Source organism: Drosophila nasuta, chromosome X, assembly GCF_023558535.2.
Source record: "Drosophila nasuta strain 15112-1781.00 chromosome X, ASM2355853v1, whole genome shotgun sequence".
Taxonomy (NCBI): Eukaryota; Metazoa; Arthropoda; class Insecta; order Diptera; family Drosophilidae; genus Drosophila; species Drosophila nasuta.
The window spans coordinates 7,179,635-7,201,474 of NC_083459.1; the positions used below are offsets into that span (position 1 = coordinate 7,179,635).

General features: G+C 36.5%; 1 protein-coding gene across 1 annotated transcript; it reads left to right on the forward strand.

Annotated features, from left to right (window-relative positions):
* Positions 1–209: 209 nt before the first annotated feature.
* On the forward strand, positions 210–21,361 carry LOC132795093 (uncharacterized). The gene is given in 5 exon segments (XM_060805540.1): positions 210–1,657; positions 17,898–18,023; positions 18,025–19,354; positions 19,423–19,614; positions 19,686–21,361. Coding segments are annotated over 5 exon segments (1,968 nt in total). The 5' UTR covers positions 210–1,576; the 3' UTR covers positions 19,925–21,361.
* Positions 21,362–21,840: the final 479 nt, after the last annotated feature.

Below are 21,840 nucleotides of genomic sequence, written 5' to 3' on the forward strand. Positions count from 1 at the left end.
AGAGCTAAGGCAGGCAGCGACTTTACACACACACACATACACTCACAACCCATACATCAATGCACTCCTAAGCACACAGGTTCTCTCCACTCTCCATGCTCTCTCGCGCTCACCTCCGCCGCGGCTCTCTTCGAACAGGCAGGCAGGCAGGCCAGACTAGCAGACCAAGCAAGCAAGCCAGCAGGCGGCAGTCAGGCTAAATCGACGGGCAGTCTGTTGACGGGCAGTCAGTATCGATTGAACAGTCGCGCGTAACACATCGAACAGATGCGGAGAGCCCGGCTAGGCCCCCACACCCCCGTTTGTAATAAATAGCGTTGCACGAAGCGACCACGCTAGCAAACGCCAAGAATACGCTCACAGCGACGGAGGCGACGGCGACAGCGACGACGACAAACAGACAGCCAATAGAAAACAACAACACATTTAAGCAAGAACAGCTGGAAAATAAGTCGAAAACAAAAACTAGACTACAACAATCGCGCGCCCAACAGAAAATAAATAATTCATTTTATTCCATAACTTCACAACTTTTTTTTTTTTTTTGTTAATATCAAATTCTCGCGATATAATATTCTCGCTAATGCGCCAAAAATGTGCCTTTTAATTTCATAGACGATAAGAATAGAAACAAATATCTACAACAAATTTTACTGAAAAATAAAAACAGCAATTTGATAATACAACAAAGCGGGAAATGAAGAAAAACAAAAAAGCAATATAGAACAAAAATATTACATGAACAAAAGTAAAACGAAGAATACAAAAATAAAAAAAAAAACAACAGAAACAACAACAATAATTAGCATAACTAAACAACTAACTAAATATATATAAATAAATTAACAACTGCAAAAAAACAATAGCAACAACAAAAACCTTGGCAGCAACTTAGAAAACCAAAACAACAACGCACTTTGACAAAAAAGAAAAAAAAATAATTATAAAAAAAACAAACAGAAACAACAGACACATTTTCAAAGCGTCGCAATTTTTTGTTGTACTTTTCCTGTACGTTTTCATGTTTTTTTTTTGAGTATTTTTTCGTGTGCGACACAAAATTTTTTTTACAAAAATATAAAGACAAAGTATAATCAAAAATAATACATCCAACGCGCTCCATAAAAATCTCCAAAGTATATTCAACATAAGAGAGTGAGAGCGAGAGAGAGAGGGAAAGAAACCGAGGAGAGGAAAAGAGAAAGAAGTGAAAAGAGAACAACGCAACGTTTGAAAATCAAAACAAAACTCGAAAACACAAAATAAGAAAAGGCGCACAATTTCAAGACAAAGAAGAAGAAGAAGCAGCAGCAACAGCAACAGAGTGATAAATATCCATAATACCAGCGACAGACGGAGACACACATACCCATATGTTATATATGCACTATATAGAAACGGCGCTATATATGCACATTTGACACCAAAGTAGCAGTAGCGTAAAGAACAACAACAGCAACAACGGCAACAACAACAAAATAAGGAATCAGTCAACCAACTAAGTACAACAACAGAAAAGTAGAAGAAGAAGCAGAGGCAGAAGCAGAGCAACAACAACTAAAAAAAAAACAGAACAATGACTACGAAACAACCAAGAAAAGTAGCACCCGATGGCGGCTGGGGCTGGGTCGCCTGCTTTGGCGTCAGTCTGGTTAATGTAAGTATATATCTATCTACCCTTCGATATCTAGGCAAACAGACAAACAAACATAAATTCTGTACACATTTCGTACATTAGTAATAAAATAATAATAATAATGTTTTTTGATATACTCCTACCAAATAATGAGTAGTTGTAGTTTAAAACTAGTTTGCTTGGGATAGGTTAGTTAGGGCCTGCAAATTGTCCATTGTGTGGTGTTTTGTTTGTCGTTAACTTGTTTACGATAAGATTTACTGTACTATGACGATATACCATAATGCGGGTCTATTGTTATTATTATTATTTTATTTGTGCCCTTATCTCTATAATACATCCGATACAAATGTGAATGAAACTAATACCAGAAACTCAATGCAAACATCTGTTCCTTCTACCTACTGTTTTCATGTTTTATTTATGGATCTGTATCTGTGCTTTGTAAAGTTTAGTAAACTCTATTGTCTTCAATGTCAATACCAGTTTTTATCCGAAATTTTTTTTTAAGAATTCTTTCAAATTTTGTTCTGAAGTGACGATTGCGTGTAAATTATTAAATCGACACCATGGTATGTTTTCTAATACACATAAAATGCTGTTGATTTAATAAGCCACAAACAACAGAGAGATATATATTCAGTCTAAATCAAAAGCTCTTAAGGAAATACAAAAATATACAAAACATAAACCACTTGAACTCAGTTTACTTTTAAATATGAACAGCACCGCCAAATTATCGAATATATAACGCGTTGGCACACTTATCATTTAATTATTAGTCATAGATTATAGCGGCTTTTGCCAGATATACTGCGAATAAATTGTTTTATATAAGAAAGAGATATCTAGCTACAAACTTTTCCCATTTTCCACACTTATTGAAAAGGAATCGATCTTGGTCAATTGGTATTTGAAAGCCGGGCACATTTATTCAAATTGGCTCATTAACTATTCACGAATCGTACTGATGGGAAGGATGGGGCGGAACAAAATGGGTGATCGATATTATCAGATCGTAATACCTAAAGTCAATGTACTTGGCCATAAAGTCAGTCAAATGAACGATCGAAATGTTAATGTACACCACAATTCCAATGTATACAAATTTGTTTTTGTTTATATAATATTATACCCTGTTATTATCAAGTTGACCTTATAATACCCTACAACAATGCATTAACATTTCATGACAATTGCAATTGATATAGTCTTGATATCTTCAAGTCGAGCGCACTCGACTATTACAATCTTTTTATACATATGTATGTACATAAAGAGATGTAATACATACATATATTATAGTATGTAGAACCCGATGGTACCTGACACATTTAAGCAAAGCAACGAAATGCAAGCAATTCTGTTCGACATTGAAAAAAATAATAAAAAAAAAAAGCAGAAAATGTAAGAAAAGAGAACAAAACAAATCGACGAAACGGAATGTAACATAAAAGAGGAATCAAAAACAATGAAAACGCGTTGGCGAGTACATTTTGTGACTGTTGCGTTGCTTGTTGCTTCCCCTGAGCCAAGAAGCAAGCGACCTTGACACCTGACAAGCCCGATTACCAGTCCGTTCAGATTCAAGATCAATACCAATAACCGTTAACCGTTAACGTAATCATTGTAAGAGTCTGTAATATTTGCCAGATGGGTCAGATACATTGTATATCGAATAGCAAACAAGTTAAACGAAACGAAACGAAACCGGAAGAAGTATTATCCTTTCTAATCGCTAACAAGATTCTGCAATTAACGTCGAGTATTTATGGAACTAGTTGAACTACGTATGTTATTGGTTCCCCTAACGGTACACATACATAATTGCTTGGTAACAAGCCCCATTTGATAAGATAATCATATATTTTTTTGGTTTTATGATGATACGATGATTGGTTTCACTCCGACTCCAAAGACACATTCGCACACATACGATTACACTCTCAAATCTCGAGCGTTCTTTGACACTTTAATGCGCAAATTAAAATTTAAAACACTCATAAAACTTAATTGATGTCAAATTTTACCCCCGTTTATATTTCTTAACAAAACAGAACCGAATAGAGAGAGAACATCGAAAACACGGCACTTGTCCGTATCAATATTATGCATTTTTATGGGCGGAACACTAAATAGCTCAGAAAAAAAAAAAAAAAAAAAATACAAGAACGAACGAAACCAAAACATTAACATTAACAAAACGTTGACACTATCATCATTCGCGTCATGAACATATATAGTATATGTACATAGTATGTGTGTGTTTTTTTTTTTGGTGATACCAGCTGGGAAGTTAGTCGGTCAGTCGATTATATGATCAAAGAATAGTGTTCACTAATCGCACTGCTTTTGGTTATCGTTTGCAACACTTGTTTAATCACTTTTAAATCATTTACGAGGCAAATTAGCAAATCACCCATTGAAAATCTTATACAATCGCCCTACAATCGCAAACAGATAACAAAACACACAAAAATTCAGAATCCATAACACAAAAAATCCCAATCAAACACAATACTGGGTTATTGTATAATGATTGATATTGTGTGTGTTTGTTAATTGCAAAATCCTTGATAATTTTTAATTATATCCAATAAGAACATTGTACTGCTTTATTTCGAGTAGTGCTCTTAACATTAACAAAGGTTATCAGTATCAATCAAAACCCTTGAAACTACTACCCAACCTATGTTTTTTTGCTTTTTCTATTTGTTAGAGGGCACAATCATTTTGTCGTTAGTTATGTAAGAAGATGCCATAAATACGAGCATGTGTTAAGTAGAATCTAATTTGTACACTGTTTATATAGATCTTATCGGGGCGCTTTTTTGTTTAACCTCGTGAGTTTGTCTACGGTGCTAACTCTGGTCCAAAAAATAAACACACCGATCTTCACATTCACATTTGTATTGATATTTGCGAAGACAGACAGAGAGGAAGAGAGAGAGAGAGAGAAGAGGTAAAGTTAAGTTATTCTATGCTATAGTCTCATAAATAAAACATAAGTATGAGAATGGTTTTTAGATTCCAACAATAAATTCCCTTTTCTACAAAGCCGAATCGTAAAAGTGAATTGCAAAAATGTTTCGTAATATCCAGCTACCCTGAAAAGTGAGAGCATTGACAACATTAATGATAGGGTTATATGGAAAAAATGAAAATGAAGATAACATATCCGATAAGCTACTGAAACATTTCAACCATTTACAGTTGCTGTCGATTTTGGATTTGCATTGATGTGGTTCATTTTGGTTCTGGCCAGTGCGCAAATTGAATTGCGAATTGCATCATTTTGCATGCAAAAACCAAAAGAGAGTGGATATATTTCTATAAACTATATAGTATATATGCCATTCTATATAGAATATACGGTATACACACACACATCGAGACACAATTGTGTTTTGTGAGCTCATCGTATAATTACAGCAATCAGCCGGAACAAAGCGGGTCGCGTTGATGTCCAATAGATTAGCTATATATCTGTTGGACAGATCTACTATACGCCAAAAAACTAACCTGGGATTGTTGAAAACTAAACTTAATTCAATGCTGACAATATATGTACATAGTGTAGAAATGCTAAAAATAATTGTCAGAAATCCCAGCGAAATGATTTGCCCAATAAAAGCAATTGTAAGAACAGTTGTGTAAATGATTCAAATGAAATCACTCACGTCAACGTCAACGTCTCTGCTGCCTTCAGGCTTTTCCGCAAATGAAATGTAATATTTTAATTTATACAAAGACCATGATGTTCGGACTGATTGAGTTATAAGACATACAAATACATATGTACATATGTATGTAGTACTTGAATACTATATTGAATTGAGGGGGGAAATAAATCGTCGTGTTGTGTATTGTTTTGTTTGGAAAACAAATTGGAACAGAAACCAAAAAAAAAAACTAAATCGAAGAATTTCTGCGCACTCTTTGGACTTTGCTCGACTTTTGTCGCCGTGTGCCACACAGCCAATCTTCTCCCTTCTCCGTCTCCTTTCTCCCTCTCTATCACACCCCTTTTCTCTATTGGCAGACGTTTTTTCCATATCTTTGCCTGATTCGAGTCGAGTGCCGCGGACTGCTTTGGTTATTTACCTATAAATTATATCGATGCGATTGTCTGGCTGTCCACTTGTATTTCTCTGTGGATTCAGTGTCAATACTGAAACTCAACCATTGTTTTTGTTTTCTCTTTTTGTTGACAATTCTCTTGCTGTTTCTATTTGAAGAGCCTCTCCTCGCCCTCCCTCTCGCATTGTGACACTCTCTCTTTCTCTCTCTCTTCCTAACTAGTATGCCAATTTAGCGCGGAAATCAAAGCAACATAACAAATATCGTCATTGATTTGCTTTTGCAATTAGGTTTACTTTTTGGTTTTGGTTTCCGTTTCGCTTTTGATTTACTACTATATAGAATCTGGTGTTATCGCCGGTGGGTCGATTAGCACCTTGGCACACTGGCAAAATCTATACGTCTATACGTCTATGGTTCATAGATGATGATAAATAAAAAAAAAATATAAAAAACCAAATGAGTATCGCGCAGCTGGCATGGGAAATCTAATCCAAAAATTTGTAGCCAAAACAAACAATCAAGCGGACTGGCAATTAAACCCACAATTGGCACATCATCTTAATGAATAGTTGTCATATTATTTATAGACTTTGCTCGCGCAGACTCAACGCCCCCATACAACACGCCATTCCCCTCCCTCTTCCCATTATCAAACTCACCACATTGCTCTCGATGAAGTCACTTTCCATAGCGCACACAAAAATTTGTAGCCAATTTGTGTATTTCCAAAAAAACATCTCATCCTGAACCCATTTATGGTGAATAATGGGAAATAAATAGAGATAAAGACATCACGCTTCCATCTGATCTCCACAGATCATTTTCGCTATAGTATTTCCAAACACTGAAATGAAAATGGAATACAGAAAAATATATTAGGTAGTAAACAAAATGATTTCACGAGTCCTATTGTTAGATATATTTATATGTACATATATATCTGATCCAGTGGCACTCACGTTTCACAAATTTGCTGATGTGTCTGCGAATTTTTCCATCACAATGTATAAGTTATAAAAAGCAAACTTTATATCAAAGTAATGGAGAATTTCGCAAACATTTATAAATATTAATGATTTTTATTTATTACAAAAAATATAAATTTCACTTATTTGGCAATGCTTGAGAAATACTTAGAACCTTACTAGCTTTTTGGCACCCACGATTCACAAATTCGCCGATATGGCAACGCCTGCGAGTTATCCGATCCCAAAGTAGATATTTTTAAAGCAAAATATCTATTAAGGTTCTTATCGTATATTCCGCAAACATTATGATTTATATTTATTACAAAGATCTATAAATTTCACTGATGTGGCAACTTACAATTCACAACTTCACTGATGTGGCAACGCCTGCGAATTATTCTATCACATAGTGTTAGTTATTAAAAACAAACTATCTACAATGATGATAGAATATTTCGCAAACATTTATAAGTATTAATGATTGTTATTTACTACAGAGGTCAATCGATTTGACTGATGTTTTACTTTGATAGCCTTTTGGTGCTCAGATTCACAAATTCGATGATGTGGCAACGCCTGCGAATTATTCAATCACAGTACAATAGTTATTAAAAGCAAACTATCTACTACCGTGATTGAATATTCCGCAAACGATTTCTATGTATTACAAAGATCTATCAATTTCACTGATGTTGTAGTGTTTCAAAATAAACCATGAGATCGTAGATCAACTATTTCAAAAGCAGCCAATTTGAAATCTTAAATTTAAAATACATCACTGGCATGCGATTAAGTTTATCAAATACTAGACTGACAGTCTTGAATATGAAAACTACAAGAACTACAATCTGGTATTTGATAAAAATGATCAAATCAACAGAAAAATACTTAGTTTTGATATTTCAAAGTAAGCAAACATAAACAATTATTTACTTTATAATCGTTCCAAGTGTTGTTGTCATCCATATCCATCTTAATTGTTCGCATAATTGCCATAAAAATTACAGCTTCTACTTGGCTTGTCATTATTTACTGTAAATGAGACGAAATCAAATTATTAGTTTCAATTTGCATGCCTAAAAAGCCAAGTAAATGAACTGCAAAACAACTTTTACTATAAACTATTTCAAGGCAGAGTTATTCCCAAATTGTTTGGCTAATTATAGCACATTGTGATTTACTTGCTGTGCTTATAGACAAAAAAAATCACAAAATTCTCGGAATCCCCAAAAGTGCAGCTAAAACGAAATCATACAAATCCTTTAATAGATCCACAATAGGTTCGGCGTTTCAGCGAATTTCGCATGAAACTAACTAATAAGATAAACAAACCCCCCAAAAAAAAGTGTGTTTTGTGTTTGATCTATTAAAGCGCTCTTCTCGTTAATAGGTGCGAAAGTCTCGACACTATATTTTATCGGTTGCGGGCGGCTCAGAGATTTATCTCACATTCGATACAATTTCAAATTGAATTGATTGGGAGAGCTTTAAAACTTTTAGCATGAATATAAAATGAAAAATGAAATTGAAACAACGAAATGGCGACTAGCAAATACTCTAATACTATATATGTAGTATATGGTTCGATACTACCCAGCAGCTCACTTATGATGTTTGCAGGGTATTTGCGACGCAGCTGGTTTTAAATTAAGCAAACAGCGTTTCGCAAGTGAATGCTAAAACGAATCTGCAGACTGTTAATTTAAATACAACTGGCAAAGGAAAGGATACAATAAAAAGACAGTAAAAATATAAAAGAAATGGAATAGAATAAAACGTGGTGTGTATTGTGTGTTGTCCCTGTTTGCATTTCGCATATTGTGTATTTGGCGATCTAATGTTGAATGTTGAATTCACGCGCCAGACGACGAAGCTCAGCAACAACAACAACAACAACGATGACAACAGCTGAGTGCGAGTAGCAGTAAAAAGAGCAAGTAAAACAGAAACAGAAACAGCAGTCAAGCAGCAGCTGGCCAAATGCCAGCACGTGCAGAGGAGAGCGCTCTCTTCGCCTCTCTCTCTCTCTTGCTTGCTCTTTCGCTCGAATTATTGTGCTCAAGTTGTGTGTTGCCAACTGCAATGAGTTTCAATCAATGTCAATAGTCAATGCACACAAGTGACGACAACAACGACAACGACAGCGGCCGTGGCGCGTTGCCTGTTGCCAATCAGGTTTTTTCTTAGTTGTTGCTGTTGTTGTTGTTGTTGTTACTGTTGCAGCGCAGAGTCATAACGAGAAGCGTAACAATAGCGGAGCAAAGCAAACTGGCAGGCAGGCAGGCAGCTGAGAGATCACGTGACTTTGTTGCAAGTGTTGTTGCAGTATTGTGTGTTTATGTTTCCTGCTGCGCCCCAAAACTAGTTTGCAGTCCAAACAGATCAGCCGACCGATCACTTACATACAACTACAGCACTCCCCACTCTCTATATGTGTGTGTGTGTGTGTGTGTGTGTTTGTTTGTCTCTCTTTGTATGTGTGTGGATAAATCACATGATTGTGATCATGCGGAGCTCGAGTGAGAGCACAGCAAAAGTCTCTCCCCCCCCTTCCCTCCCTTTCAGCCTCGTTCTCCACTCTCGATACTCTGCGTTCAATTCCGAGTCGAGTTCACTTCAGTTGGGTTTTTGTTTTTATGGTCAACTGGCGTCGCCCGAGAGTCGACATTTTAATTGAAATGTTTGACAGCACAGCACACACAACAAGTCACAGTCACAGTCGCAGTCGCAGTCACAAGTCGCAGTCACAAGTCACGAATATATGTATGTACATACATATATATTTATTGTATTTGTAGTGAAATGTACTTCACAGTTAATTGCCTCCAATTGCCACAACAAATTCAATTCAAATTTATTTACCATCGATCTTTACAAACAGAAGGCTTTTTATCTCTCACATCTTCGAATGCTTTTGCTTTTTTTGTTCGTATTTTGTTTTATGCCCTCCTCCTCATTAAACAAAACGCATTTCTCAATTAAGACAAATGAATAACAAAAAAAAAAAACAAAATAATAATAATAATAATATTAATGAGATATATCTCGGAGGTCGCTCAAGCGCACTCGAATAATAATACAACAAACTCGTAAAAGTACAATGTGTAAATTTGCTTTTAATTATGAATAAGTCGTCGGAGTTGAGAGTCTGAATGCGAAACGACGTCCAAATATTGAACTGTCCACTCAGAAAGCAACAACAACAACAACAACAAGAAGCAAAGCAACAAAATGCCGTTGAACCGCCGCAAATTTCAATGGAAAAGCCCAGTTCTTGGAAACTCCCTAACATCTTTATCGACCTGTTATCTCTCTCAATTGCCAGCTGTTTTTTTTTTTTTATTTTGAGTTCCCCTCTTGAGTATGTGCAATGCAACTCAATTGGCTTTTCTGCCTCTTCTGATTATCAACTAATAATTCTATAAATAGTCTGGAATAAATTGATCGTGATGTAAGAGTTCGAAGCTTTAGCACTACAAAATACAAATTAAATTATTAAAGTCTTATTATTACTTTATCAGCTTGCGATCTTAACAAAATACACGCAGTATGTCGCATTCGGTCAAAACAACAAATGCTACTCGTGTTAACCCATAATTTACAGTGTTGTCACCTAACAATGTTAATGTCTCTGTTGTAAATTTGCTGACTAATTCTTCAGACACACCCAAGCTTAAGGTGAAATTAGCTGTCAAAGTTTATCATAATGACATCTAGCAATGCACTTTCTTGGTAATATTTTAACTGCAGCGCTGCAAACTCGACTTTGTGGGGCTGCCAACTTAAGTTCGTCTATTGACCTTTTGCTATTCTTTTAGAATAACAAAAAACACGTAATAAAGCAAAACGAAACGCAATAAACTTCCGGTTAGCTAAGAAGCCACGACAATAAAAGGTTAATATCCTTGATACAAACTGTCTATTTTTAGTTCAGAATTCGCGCATAATGTTAGATCATCAATTATATTTAGGCGCTCCCTTAACTGCGTGGTATCATTAAATATGTATTCGAAGTTCTCCTTTCCTTGACATCACTCGATTTGTAATGCATAGCCAGGTAATTATAGCGCTGGTTGCATTTCAACTTTTGTCGTGATGGGGCAAAGGACTAAAAACAATTCCCATTTCCCACAAGCCACAAGCCACAGGCCACACAACAAAACACAACACAACAGAACATTCTTATCGGGCCAAGGAGTCTTGAGTGATGATGATACGATGTCGGGCAAATGAAATTCCACGTTTTAAGGGACGCGAGACAAAAATAAAAAAATATATCGTAGAAAAGTTGAAAGCATAAAAAATGCCACGCAAAAGTTAATGGGAAATCAATAGATGATGACGTCGAGAATGACGAGAAAGCGAGGACGCGACAAAGCTTGATTTACGACGGCGACAACGACAACGACGATGTCGATGATGACGACTTCGATGATAGCTCAAAAGTCAAGCGGGGCGACAGTCTAGAATAGAATGCGACGACTATCAGGAGTTCGCATCGGAAGTCGAAAGTCCCACAAGGCCCTCAGACGTCATCGTCATCGACAAGTCAGAGCAAGGTGACGCCGTCTCTTCAAGCTCCCCCACAAAAAGTACAGATAACGCATACAACGATGCAGAAATACCTATATCATATATTACATATGCATAGGTGTGTGTGTGTGTGGAAAATTCGCAACAGTCTGGGAAAAATATCAATGGTTCACCATATCTTGGATAGATATACTTAGACAAGACACAATTTAATAATTGGTAAAAAAAAGAATACAAAAAAATATACGAGACCGAACCGAGACACGCTGATAACTCGGCTGCTCGAAATATTTCTTAAATCCCCTCCTCGACGAGCACGACGCTTGCTCGTGTCCCGCTCGTCACACGGTGATCAGTGATCACACAGCCTGTCCCCTCCCCATCTCCTCCTGCTGCGCAGCATTGTGAAATAGCCCACCATGGAAGTGACCCCGACAGAGTCGATAACACGTGATTGAATAAAACATTCAGTCACGATCACGCATTATTCACGCTCTGCTCTGCTCTGTTCTGTTCTGCTCTGTTCTGCTCTTGCGTAGAATTCGCGAGTTGCGTTCATTTGAATAAACGAATCATTTCATTTCATTGAATTTCTATGCTAACATCGCTTGCATCTGCATTGCTGATGTCTCTGTCTTTATATGTTGCTTATCAATAACTACAGACAATTGGAATGCTGACTTGCTTTTCCGTTTTGATTTTCGCAAAAAGAAGCTAAACTTGTTACGACCATTAATGAATAATGACCGAAGTGCAGCCAACTTAACAACGCATGTCGTTGCCAGATCGACAGCAGAGTAATTATCGATTATGTTAAATACGTTAGCTACTTATAAAAGCAATCTTTGTGATAATAATTCTACTTTGAATATGGAAAAGTACAAATTAAAGTTCATTTGCAATTTATCAAAAGGCCGAATAGATTATGTTGTACCCTGTAAAGATATACCACAATCTAAGCCACTTAACAAACTTAAGAACTTACGGAAACTTAATGATAATAATTCTGATTTGAATATGGAAAAGTACGAATTAAAGTTCATTTCCCCCTTTTCTTGAAATAAAAACTCAAATAGAATATGATAAAACCCTGTAAAAATATAGCACAAAGTTAGTGATAATAATTCTGATTTGAATATTAATATTCCATATTCAAATCAGAATTAGTATCACTAAGATTCCGTAAGTTGTTAAGTTCAATATAAGAATGTGCTTTTAATTTCTAATAAAAAATAGAATATGGTATAATAATATACCGCAAAAAGTTCTTAAACACAAAATAAAGGGAACTAAGTGATACTAATTGTGCTTTGCATAGAAACAAGTACAAAATACAAGTTTTGTTTTCAATATCTATAAATAAATTATGAAAATAAAAAGCACGAAGCGTGTGTGTGCCTCAAAAATGGGCCAACAACAATGACGCGCCAAACAATTGGACAAATGGGCAAATTGGTAATGGACAACGTGCCTGTCGCACAACCGAATAACCGTTAAGATAGTTAAGTAATTCGCTTGCTTGTCTATATATGCATTTACACCCAGGTATGTGTAGTATACATATATATACATATATAGATTTCGGATTTTGACTAGTGTTTTTTAACAAACCATGCGATTGTCACGTTAATTTCACGCAACTGAACACACAGCAACAGCAAAAACAACAACAACTTGTGACTGGCGAATACTTGTAAATTAGATTGGAAAATATTGCACAAATGTTTACAAATCATAAAAGCGCTCCGTTTCGTTTCGTTTGGTTCCGATCCAAGTTGTGCAAATTTCACACACAGAAAGTGCAATAACTTCGACCCCCTCCTCTCCCCTACGTCTTTACTTCCCCCCCTCCATCTTGCTTCTGTGTTGGTCGAGCAAATCAACGGCGCAAACAGAGGCAATAAATATAAATCAAAAGCTGATTTAGAGCATTTGTCGAATGGTTACGAACTGAGTATGAACCCTTTCCCCTTCCCTTCCCCTCTTCTCCACCCGATTGCTTTCCCGTCTGATTATCGAGTTTGTTTTTCATGTTTTTCTGTCTTGTTATTTGTTTGCCTTTTGCTGTTTTTCGCTAAAACCGTCAAAAAATAGCAAAGCTAATAACAAACAAAAATATATATAAGAAATTTCGAAAAAAAAAAATAACAACAATACAAATAAAAATAAAAACCATTCGTCACAATAGAAAACTGTGAATGTATTTACACATTGCAAATGCAAACAATGGAGAAGAGGAAGTGTAACTCGATGGAACAAACTTAAGATTAAAGTAGACTATAGTCGAAGGGAGTGAAGTGAAATGTAGAAAGAGTAGATCCCTATAGTTAACGATATTTACAAAAAATAAAGTTGGATAACAAATAATGAAATCAATGACATATGAGAACTATAACTATCGATGTGATAAGAATACTCTACTCCACTCTGCATATTATGTAATGCGACTGGTGATAAAGCATACTATACAAGGAAATGAGTCAGCAAGCAAAGAAACTAGAAACTGTGCCAAACGAATGTCATAAATAGTAAAACGCAGTAAATCAAACGCATAAAAAGTAAAATTTAGGATTCTACTAGCTGACAAGGTAAACAATAAATTTAACAATAATAATATGGCGCAAAGAAAATTATTGTAATATGCATATAATCATCCGAGATTAGGGGGTATAAAAATCAAGTTTAAAAAGTCGCTGAGTAAAAATAGCACAATAAGCAATTAAAAAAACCACCAGAAATTACATAAATATTATGAATAAAGCAAAACTTAAGCACTGTAATATAATGACGAATTCTGATATGAATTATAACATATAGAAGACGTAATACAGAAAGAAATAGCAAGTCAGAGAGAGAGAGAGAGAGAAAGAGATTGCGTAATCACAGTCAATAGTTAAGAGTGAGTTCTATTAAAACATATAGATCATTGTGATAAGGATAATGCCGTAACAGATCATGCGATAGAGGGCAAGTATTATGTTCAATATAATCGAATAAACGAATCGCATTTGATAAGCCAAGAGCAACACACACGATGCGGGGGGTCGAGGCAGTGTGTGTGTGTGTGTGAGTGTGTGTGAAAATTGCTAGCAAATGAAATCAAAGTGCAGGCAATTATAGAAAGTCTAATCCCCCCTCCCACTCCCCTAGCACACAGTAACAATAAAAAGTTTGTGTCAACCCGCTTCTAAACCATTGGCTAGGCAACCAACTAGCGTGTTTTGTCAACTATTTGCTATTTTTGGGAGAGTTTTGTACAGAAATCATTAAGCGAGCGCGTGCTTTTTTTATTTTTTTTTTTTATTTTTTGTTTACCCCATTTCTAGTTTCAATTATGATTGCTGCTGATAATTCAATTATCAAGCAATTAACGTTTTGAATGAAGGCGTCCATAAACATCTACGGCTAACTTTGGACGCACACACACACAGCACACGGCTGATAGGGGGAGGCAGGCAGGGGACAGAGTGAGGGTAGCGGGTGGCCACCTCTCGCTCTCTGTCTCTCTCTCTAAGTGAAATGAAAAGCGATACACGCGAAAATCAATAACAGCACAATCAATAATAATCGTTGCCAAAGCACAAATAAAGCACTTCACGAATCATCATCATCATCATCACCATCATCAATATCATCGGCAACAATTGCAGCAACAACATTAACTAGAGGAACAATGTTCGAGTACTCGTCGCTCGCTTAAGGCTATAAATGACAGGCAACAGCAGCCATAAAATTAAACATTTTATAAGTGAAATACAATAAATACTTCCCTGAAATCCCAGTTGCAATATACTTTTGTTTTTTTTTTGTTTATTTCCAAAGATCAAAGTCCATAAAAAGGAAATAACAAAAATGTTGCATTCTCAGCTTTGATTTTTCATCTTGTAATCTGATCCGAGCATAAAGCATGTATTCTAATACCATGTTGACTAAAACTACATTCCTTTGATGTGTTGCCGCATTTCTGAATAGAATTATATTGTATTCTTGAATTCTATTTATGAAAATTCAATATAAAATAAACAATAATTGTAGGAACTGTTTTTCTGAACTCAATTCGGAAAACTGCAATTAAACATTTTATAAGTGAATTACAATAAATACTTCCCTGAAATCCCAATTGCAATGTAAAAAAACAATTTTGTATTTCTTTTTCAATAAATAGAAATTAACTCAATGTATTAATTTTATAAGTGAAATAGAAAAAATACTTTCCTGAAATCTCTTTTGCAACAACAAAAATGTTGTATTTAAATTTCAAAGCCCATAATAGAAAATAACTAAATACATTGATTGTTGATCTTGTAATCCGAACCGAGAATAAATCACATTCTAAACGATGTTGGCTAATGATATCATATTATTTTTTGTAAATATAATAATATAATTTGCATTCTATTTGCAAAAATTCAATATAAAATAAAAAACAATAATGGTTGGGAAATCTTTCTGAAATCGACCGCAACAAAAAGTGTCTAAATGCTGTTCAGGCTACTCTAATTTCCTGCTTTTTAATTCTGTAATAGCTTTCAGCAATTGTCAGATCAATCTAGTAATAATTTATTGTTTAGCAATCGCACCAACAAAAATCGTTTAAAATTGGGAGACTGGGACCTGAATACAAAACAAAACTAAAATGCGAGCACTATATCAGCGATTGAATACAAATGAATATCTCAGTCTCCAAAGTCCCTAATTCCCAGTGACTAACTGAGTTGTTGAGACTTGTTGTCATGCAGCTCAAGAGGAGGCATCAATGCCCTTCCACGCTCTGTGTGTGTGTGTGTGTGTGTGGAGTGATATTTGGGGGACGAAAGAAATCATCAGGCTGCGGCATGATAAAATATACAATGGAGGCCACATTCAATGGAGAGGGATTAGAAGTGTGTCTCGCAACCACTTCAAGTGCATTCAATATATATATATATATATATCTCATTGATACTAACTTACAAGTACAATTTATATAAACGCGTGTATATGTATACTATATGTGTAGATAGTATAGATAGTCAAGTAAAGCTGGCGGCAGGGACAGTCAGTCGGTCTGTGTTTTGTCCACTTAGTCAATCGTTATCACACCGATGATGATAATGTGTGTGATAGAAGAACGATGACGTTGACGTTGATGTTGATGTTACCTTAGCTTCGTTTTCGAGTTCCCATTGTGCTCTGCTGATTATGATTTGTTTGCCATGTGTTTTGCTGTTGTTTGGCCGATAAATCACGCGCTCACTGAACACCCGATTAGCTCCAACAAATTGGATAATATAACACACAGAACCAAAAAACATAAAAAAACCAAAAACAAAAATAGAGAACGAGGCAACGCAAAACAAAATACTGAATAATCGGGGGCTTAGGCCATAAATTATATCCCGTCGAGCAGTAGGATTGACTTATTAGCTACCTGATCACGGCACGTAAATGTTGTCCAGCGAAAATTTCGCAAACGCAAAACTTGTTGAGTGCATTTGGCAACGATCTTTCAAACGTTTTGTTAACAATACACCACAACAACAGGATCAGACTTGTCACGGAGCTCATTAATATAATGCCATGTGATAACGACAGCAAGTCTGATTGATTGATCCTCTGCTCTCGATTGATTTACAAGTGATTCATTTACAAGCCGAATAACGAACATTCCTAGCGTGCATTATCAATCATGACTACTATCAACAATCAGTGAAAAAAACTTACAAACAAACATACTTCTAGATGGAACAAAAAAGGTTGAGTAAGGTTCTTGAAATCTATATAAATAATAAGCATACTTTTAGGAGCAAGCAAAAAGAAGAAACAAATTCCGTTTACTTACATTAGGTTAATTTTCCAATCGACTTTTGCTTTCATTCCACAGAGACTTATTATCCACATATGTAGTTTATTTTTCTTTCAATTCCGACTGATTTCCATGTAGATTTGTTAATTATTATCCTTTTCATTTCCCTCGCTGTGCATTTGACTCTATATTGATAATGAAGAGAATATATTAAAAAAAGAATATAAAATATTAAATAGACACCAATCAAGAACTTACTTAAATATCATTTCAATTAGAGTGAAGTTGATTAATAGTATGCTTTCAACCGAGGAAAGCGCAGATTCTGATTATAGATAAATCACCTGTTACATAATCTTTAAATAAAATCAAATATACGACATTCAACTCCCGTATGTTTCACTCCACAGAGACTTGTTTAATATTATCCACATTTTTAGTTTTTCATGCAATTCCAAATGATTTCCATTTAGATTGGGTTAAATATAAACTTCTTTCAGTTCCTTTGTTGTGCAATCGTTTCTGTATTGAAAACAGCAAATTAAACAGAGAATATAAAAGAATATAGATAGTTATCAAGTACTTACTATAAAATGGTATCTCAATTTAAGGACAGTTAACTTCCAGTTATTTTCATGTAATACTGTCGAAAGAGAAGATTCTGAATCTAGTTTCAATTTTCTAATTTCAATAACTCACCTATTGAAGAATTCTTACTCACTTCCAAAGAGCAAGCAAATAAAATCAAATATACGACATCCAACTGCACTTTGTTTCATTAGCTAGCATTAAATGAATATGATTAATATATGCATCACATTCAAAAGTTGCACAATCAATAACTCACCCATTTCCCTCTCTCCCCCTCTGTGTTCTCCATTTGCATTTGCAGCTGGCAACGCGTTCGATTGAACCATCGTTTGGACTGCTCTTTGGCGACACGCTCAGGGAGCTCAATGTGGGCACCACGGGAGCTGCGGTGATTATCAGCACAATGGACGTGTGCATGAACTTCTCGGGGTCTCTTTGTCGGACCGCTGCTAAAGGAGTTCTCGTATCGCAAAGTGGCAATTGCGGGCTCGCTGCTCTGCGGTCTGGGCTTGGCGCTGACGTCGCCGGCATCGACAATGGCGCACATACTGAGCACATACAGTGTGATCAATGGGATTGGCGTGGGACTCTCGACATCGGCGGCCTTTGTGGCCCTCAATCATTACTTCAAGCACAAGCGTGGCCAGGCCGTGGGCCTCTCGATGGCGGGCACAGCGATGGGCATGTTGATAATGCCGCAACTGGTGCGTGTCCTGCTCGAGGGTTATGGCTTTCGAGGAGCTGTCCTCTTGCTGGCTGGCGTTGCGTTGAATGCGACAGTGGGCTCGGTGCTGTTGCAGCCGGTGAAGTGGCACATGAAGGAGGAGTTCGATGACGAGGAACTGATGTGCATCTCGGCACTGCCGACACCGCAGCCCCAATTGACGGCGACGTCTGGTGGCGGCGGTGGCGGTGCTTCGGGTGCGCCGGAGTTCAAAGTGATCAAGGAGGATGGGAACGAGGAGGATGCGCTGCCGGAACTGAATACGCTGCTCTTTAACAAGCACAATGCGCACAATCATCAGCATTCGATGCGCAAGAACTACTCCGAAATGGCCATGAACACGATGAATGGCTCCCGACTCGGCCTGACCAAGCGTCCCACGTTTCCGCGCATCATGTCGCTGGCGGGCGTGCAGTCGGCGGATGTGGGCAGCGGCAGTGGCGGCTATCCATCCCAGGCGGAGGTGAACACAACGCAGTTGCGTTGCCGCAAAGCATCCGTCACATCGAATCTATCCTACATGGACTTTACCGGCTCCATACTGCAAGTCCACCTCAACACCGGCGACGATGAGTTCGAGCAAAACGATCGCGAATTGCGACGCGTCGGCACCGCCACCGGCAGCATTCTGGGCGGCCATCGCGATAGTTTCATCAAAATGAAGCCCACCGAGCTGGAGAAACAGCAAACCGAACTCGACGATGCCGAGGCCAAGAAGAATGCCAAGAAGCTGGGCTTCTGGCGTCGCTTTGCCGATCTCCTCGATATTGCCATGCTGAAGGACAAAATGTTTCTCAATCTGCTGTTTGGTCTGTCGATTTTCTACGTTGCCGAGATGAACTTCAAGATGGTGACGCCGTTCTTCTTTGCCAATCTGGGTTACTCGAAGGCCGATGTCGCCTACTGTCTGTCGATCACTGCTATCACCGATATTGCAGCGCGTATTGTGTTGCCACCGATCTTTGATCGCACCACGATCAAGAAGCGCACCATTTTTCTCGTCTCCATCATCTTTGTGGCCATCACACGTTCCAGTAAGTGTGCTGAAATAAGAAAGGGAAATGCATTTTTATTAATATATGTTTCTCGGTATTTTTTATAGTTATGGCGGAGCAAAGAGATTGGACACAACTGATGCTCTGGCTGTCCATTTGTGGCTTCTTCCGTGGCTCGGCGCTCAGCAATTTTACGCTTACCGTCTCCGAGTATTGTTCGCTAGAGAAGCTGCCCTCGGCCTTTGGCTGGCATCTGGTTGGCAAAGCGCTGTTTGTCATCTGCTTTGGGCCATTGATTGGTGAGTAACTACAAATCTGCAAACTTCTAGCTTTCATTTAACTTTCTCTCTCTCCCTCCTTATCTTCTCAGGTCTCATTCGCGATGTCACCGACAGCTATCCGATTTGCATACACGCTCAGAGCGTTTGCATCATGATTTGCGCTTTCGCCTGGGGCATCGAGTATCTGGTGGAATACACTCAGTCGCGTCGCCGCACTGCGGATGCGGCACAGCAGCCACCGACAACAGCGCAACAGGATGTAGCACTTGCCACAACAGCAGCGGGAACGGGAACGGGAACGACAACTGCCCAAGATATTAAACTGTAATATGGCCAAAGATCAACAGAGACGATGATTGTCAGCAAAGATGCATAACACATACATTACTATATCTACATATACATATACATATATCAAGAGCATACAAAACTCATTAACTACTTAATACTTAAATAGCTACTTGGCAACATTGCGACTACGGAGAGTATTCACTATTGATATAAAGAGAAAGAAAATGGAAAACTATAAACGAAAATCAATGCAAAATAATTTAGTTAAATTCGACAAAATGGAGAAGTATTCACTGTTCAAATGTGTGCGAAAATAATAAACTAACAACTGACTGCATTAATAAGATTAACAAATTTTGCTGTGAATACACACATAACTAAGCTAATTCAAATCTCTAATTTAATTGAATTCTAAAGCGAACCATTCAACTCCATTTGACTAGATTTTGCATGTGAATACTCCTCCAAAATTGCTTAAGTGAACAACAACAACAAAACATTATGTAATTCCCCCAATTTACGATTAAACTGAGCTGGTTGCGTTTTTTGTTTTTTTACTACACGGAAAATAATGCCAGTTTTTTTTATAGCAATCGAAGCAAATAACATGAAAGTGCGTTTGATTCTAAACATCATTTATAATTATTAGTTAATCGTCTTTATTATTATTATTATATTCATTTTTTTGTTTTAAATTTTCTCTCCATTTTGTTTATTGAATGAACTTGTATGTGATAGTTCAAAGATAGTTTATAAGTTACCAACTAGAACATAATAAAAACAAAAATAATACAAAAAAAAAAACAAAAAGAAGATAATGGCAAGGAAACTGGCTTTAAAATTGATAACTGTACCTTTAAAACAACGACATGAACCCAACAAAAAAAAAACAAAAACTATATGAAAGAAACTATTTAGGTAACGGAAATGGGAATTGATATAAAGATACTCTATCAATAGACCGATTTGATATGCCTATTTACATGTATACATACATATACACACACGATTAACTAAATTAATCTAGACATATACTTTATATAGTTTAAAAGCCAAGTTAAGTGAACTGAATAACTAAACAAATGTTAGGACAGAACGAGGAAGCGATGAAAAGATTATTGCCAATAAATGGAAATGAAGAAAGAGATGGAAGACAACGATGATATGTTATAAATAGTTTTGAACGAACCCACCAGCAAAATAATAAAAAAAAAAAACAATATCAACAAGTTCAGAGAATTAACACGCCAATAAAATGCCAGAAAAAAAAACAACAACAAAAATCGAGGAGTTCGTTAGTTCCTTGTGTCAACAGGTCGTAGTATACGGAATTTTGTAGCTCCCAAGAGAGCGATTGGAAATATGCCTTATTGTAAGATAAATGACAACAAAACGGAAAGCAATAAAAATGTTTGTTTTTTTTGCTAAACACACATACACGAGATGCCATGACCAAAAAAAAAACAAAACGAAACTTACAAATTAAACACAGGGTTTAAAATCAAATCAAATCAGACAAAAGAAAAAAGAACTACTTTAACTTGATGTTGTGGGGTCACAGGTCACATCACTTGCAGAAACACGATTAGATATAGCATAAGCAGACGACACACAGAGATCCTTATAAATATTGTAGACATACCCCACAAGTGTGTACTTAAGCAGCGTTTAAGATCAATAAATATTTTATGTGTGTAGACCTGACTAATTTTTTTTTTTGTATACATTTACTATATCCATAGACTACATACATATATGTGTAGATCTGTGTGTAGTTCTACTGTAACTATATATACATACATACATATATATATTTAGATAACATTGTAATATTTTCGACATGCATATATTGACGATATTGTAGCCTTATATATAATATATAAATATATCTATGATATATTATCAAATTAAAATAAAGTGATATAAAACTGAAAAACCATTTTGCTCTCTCAT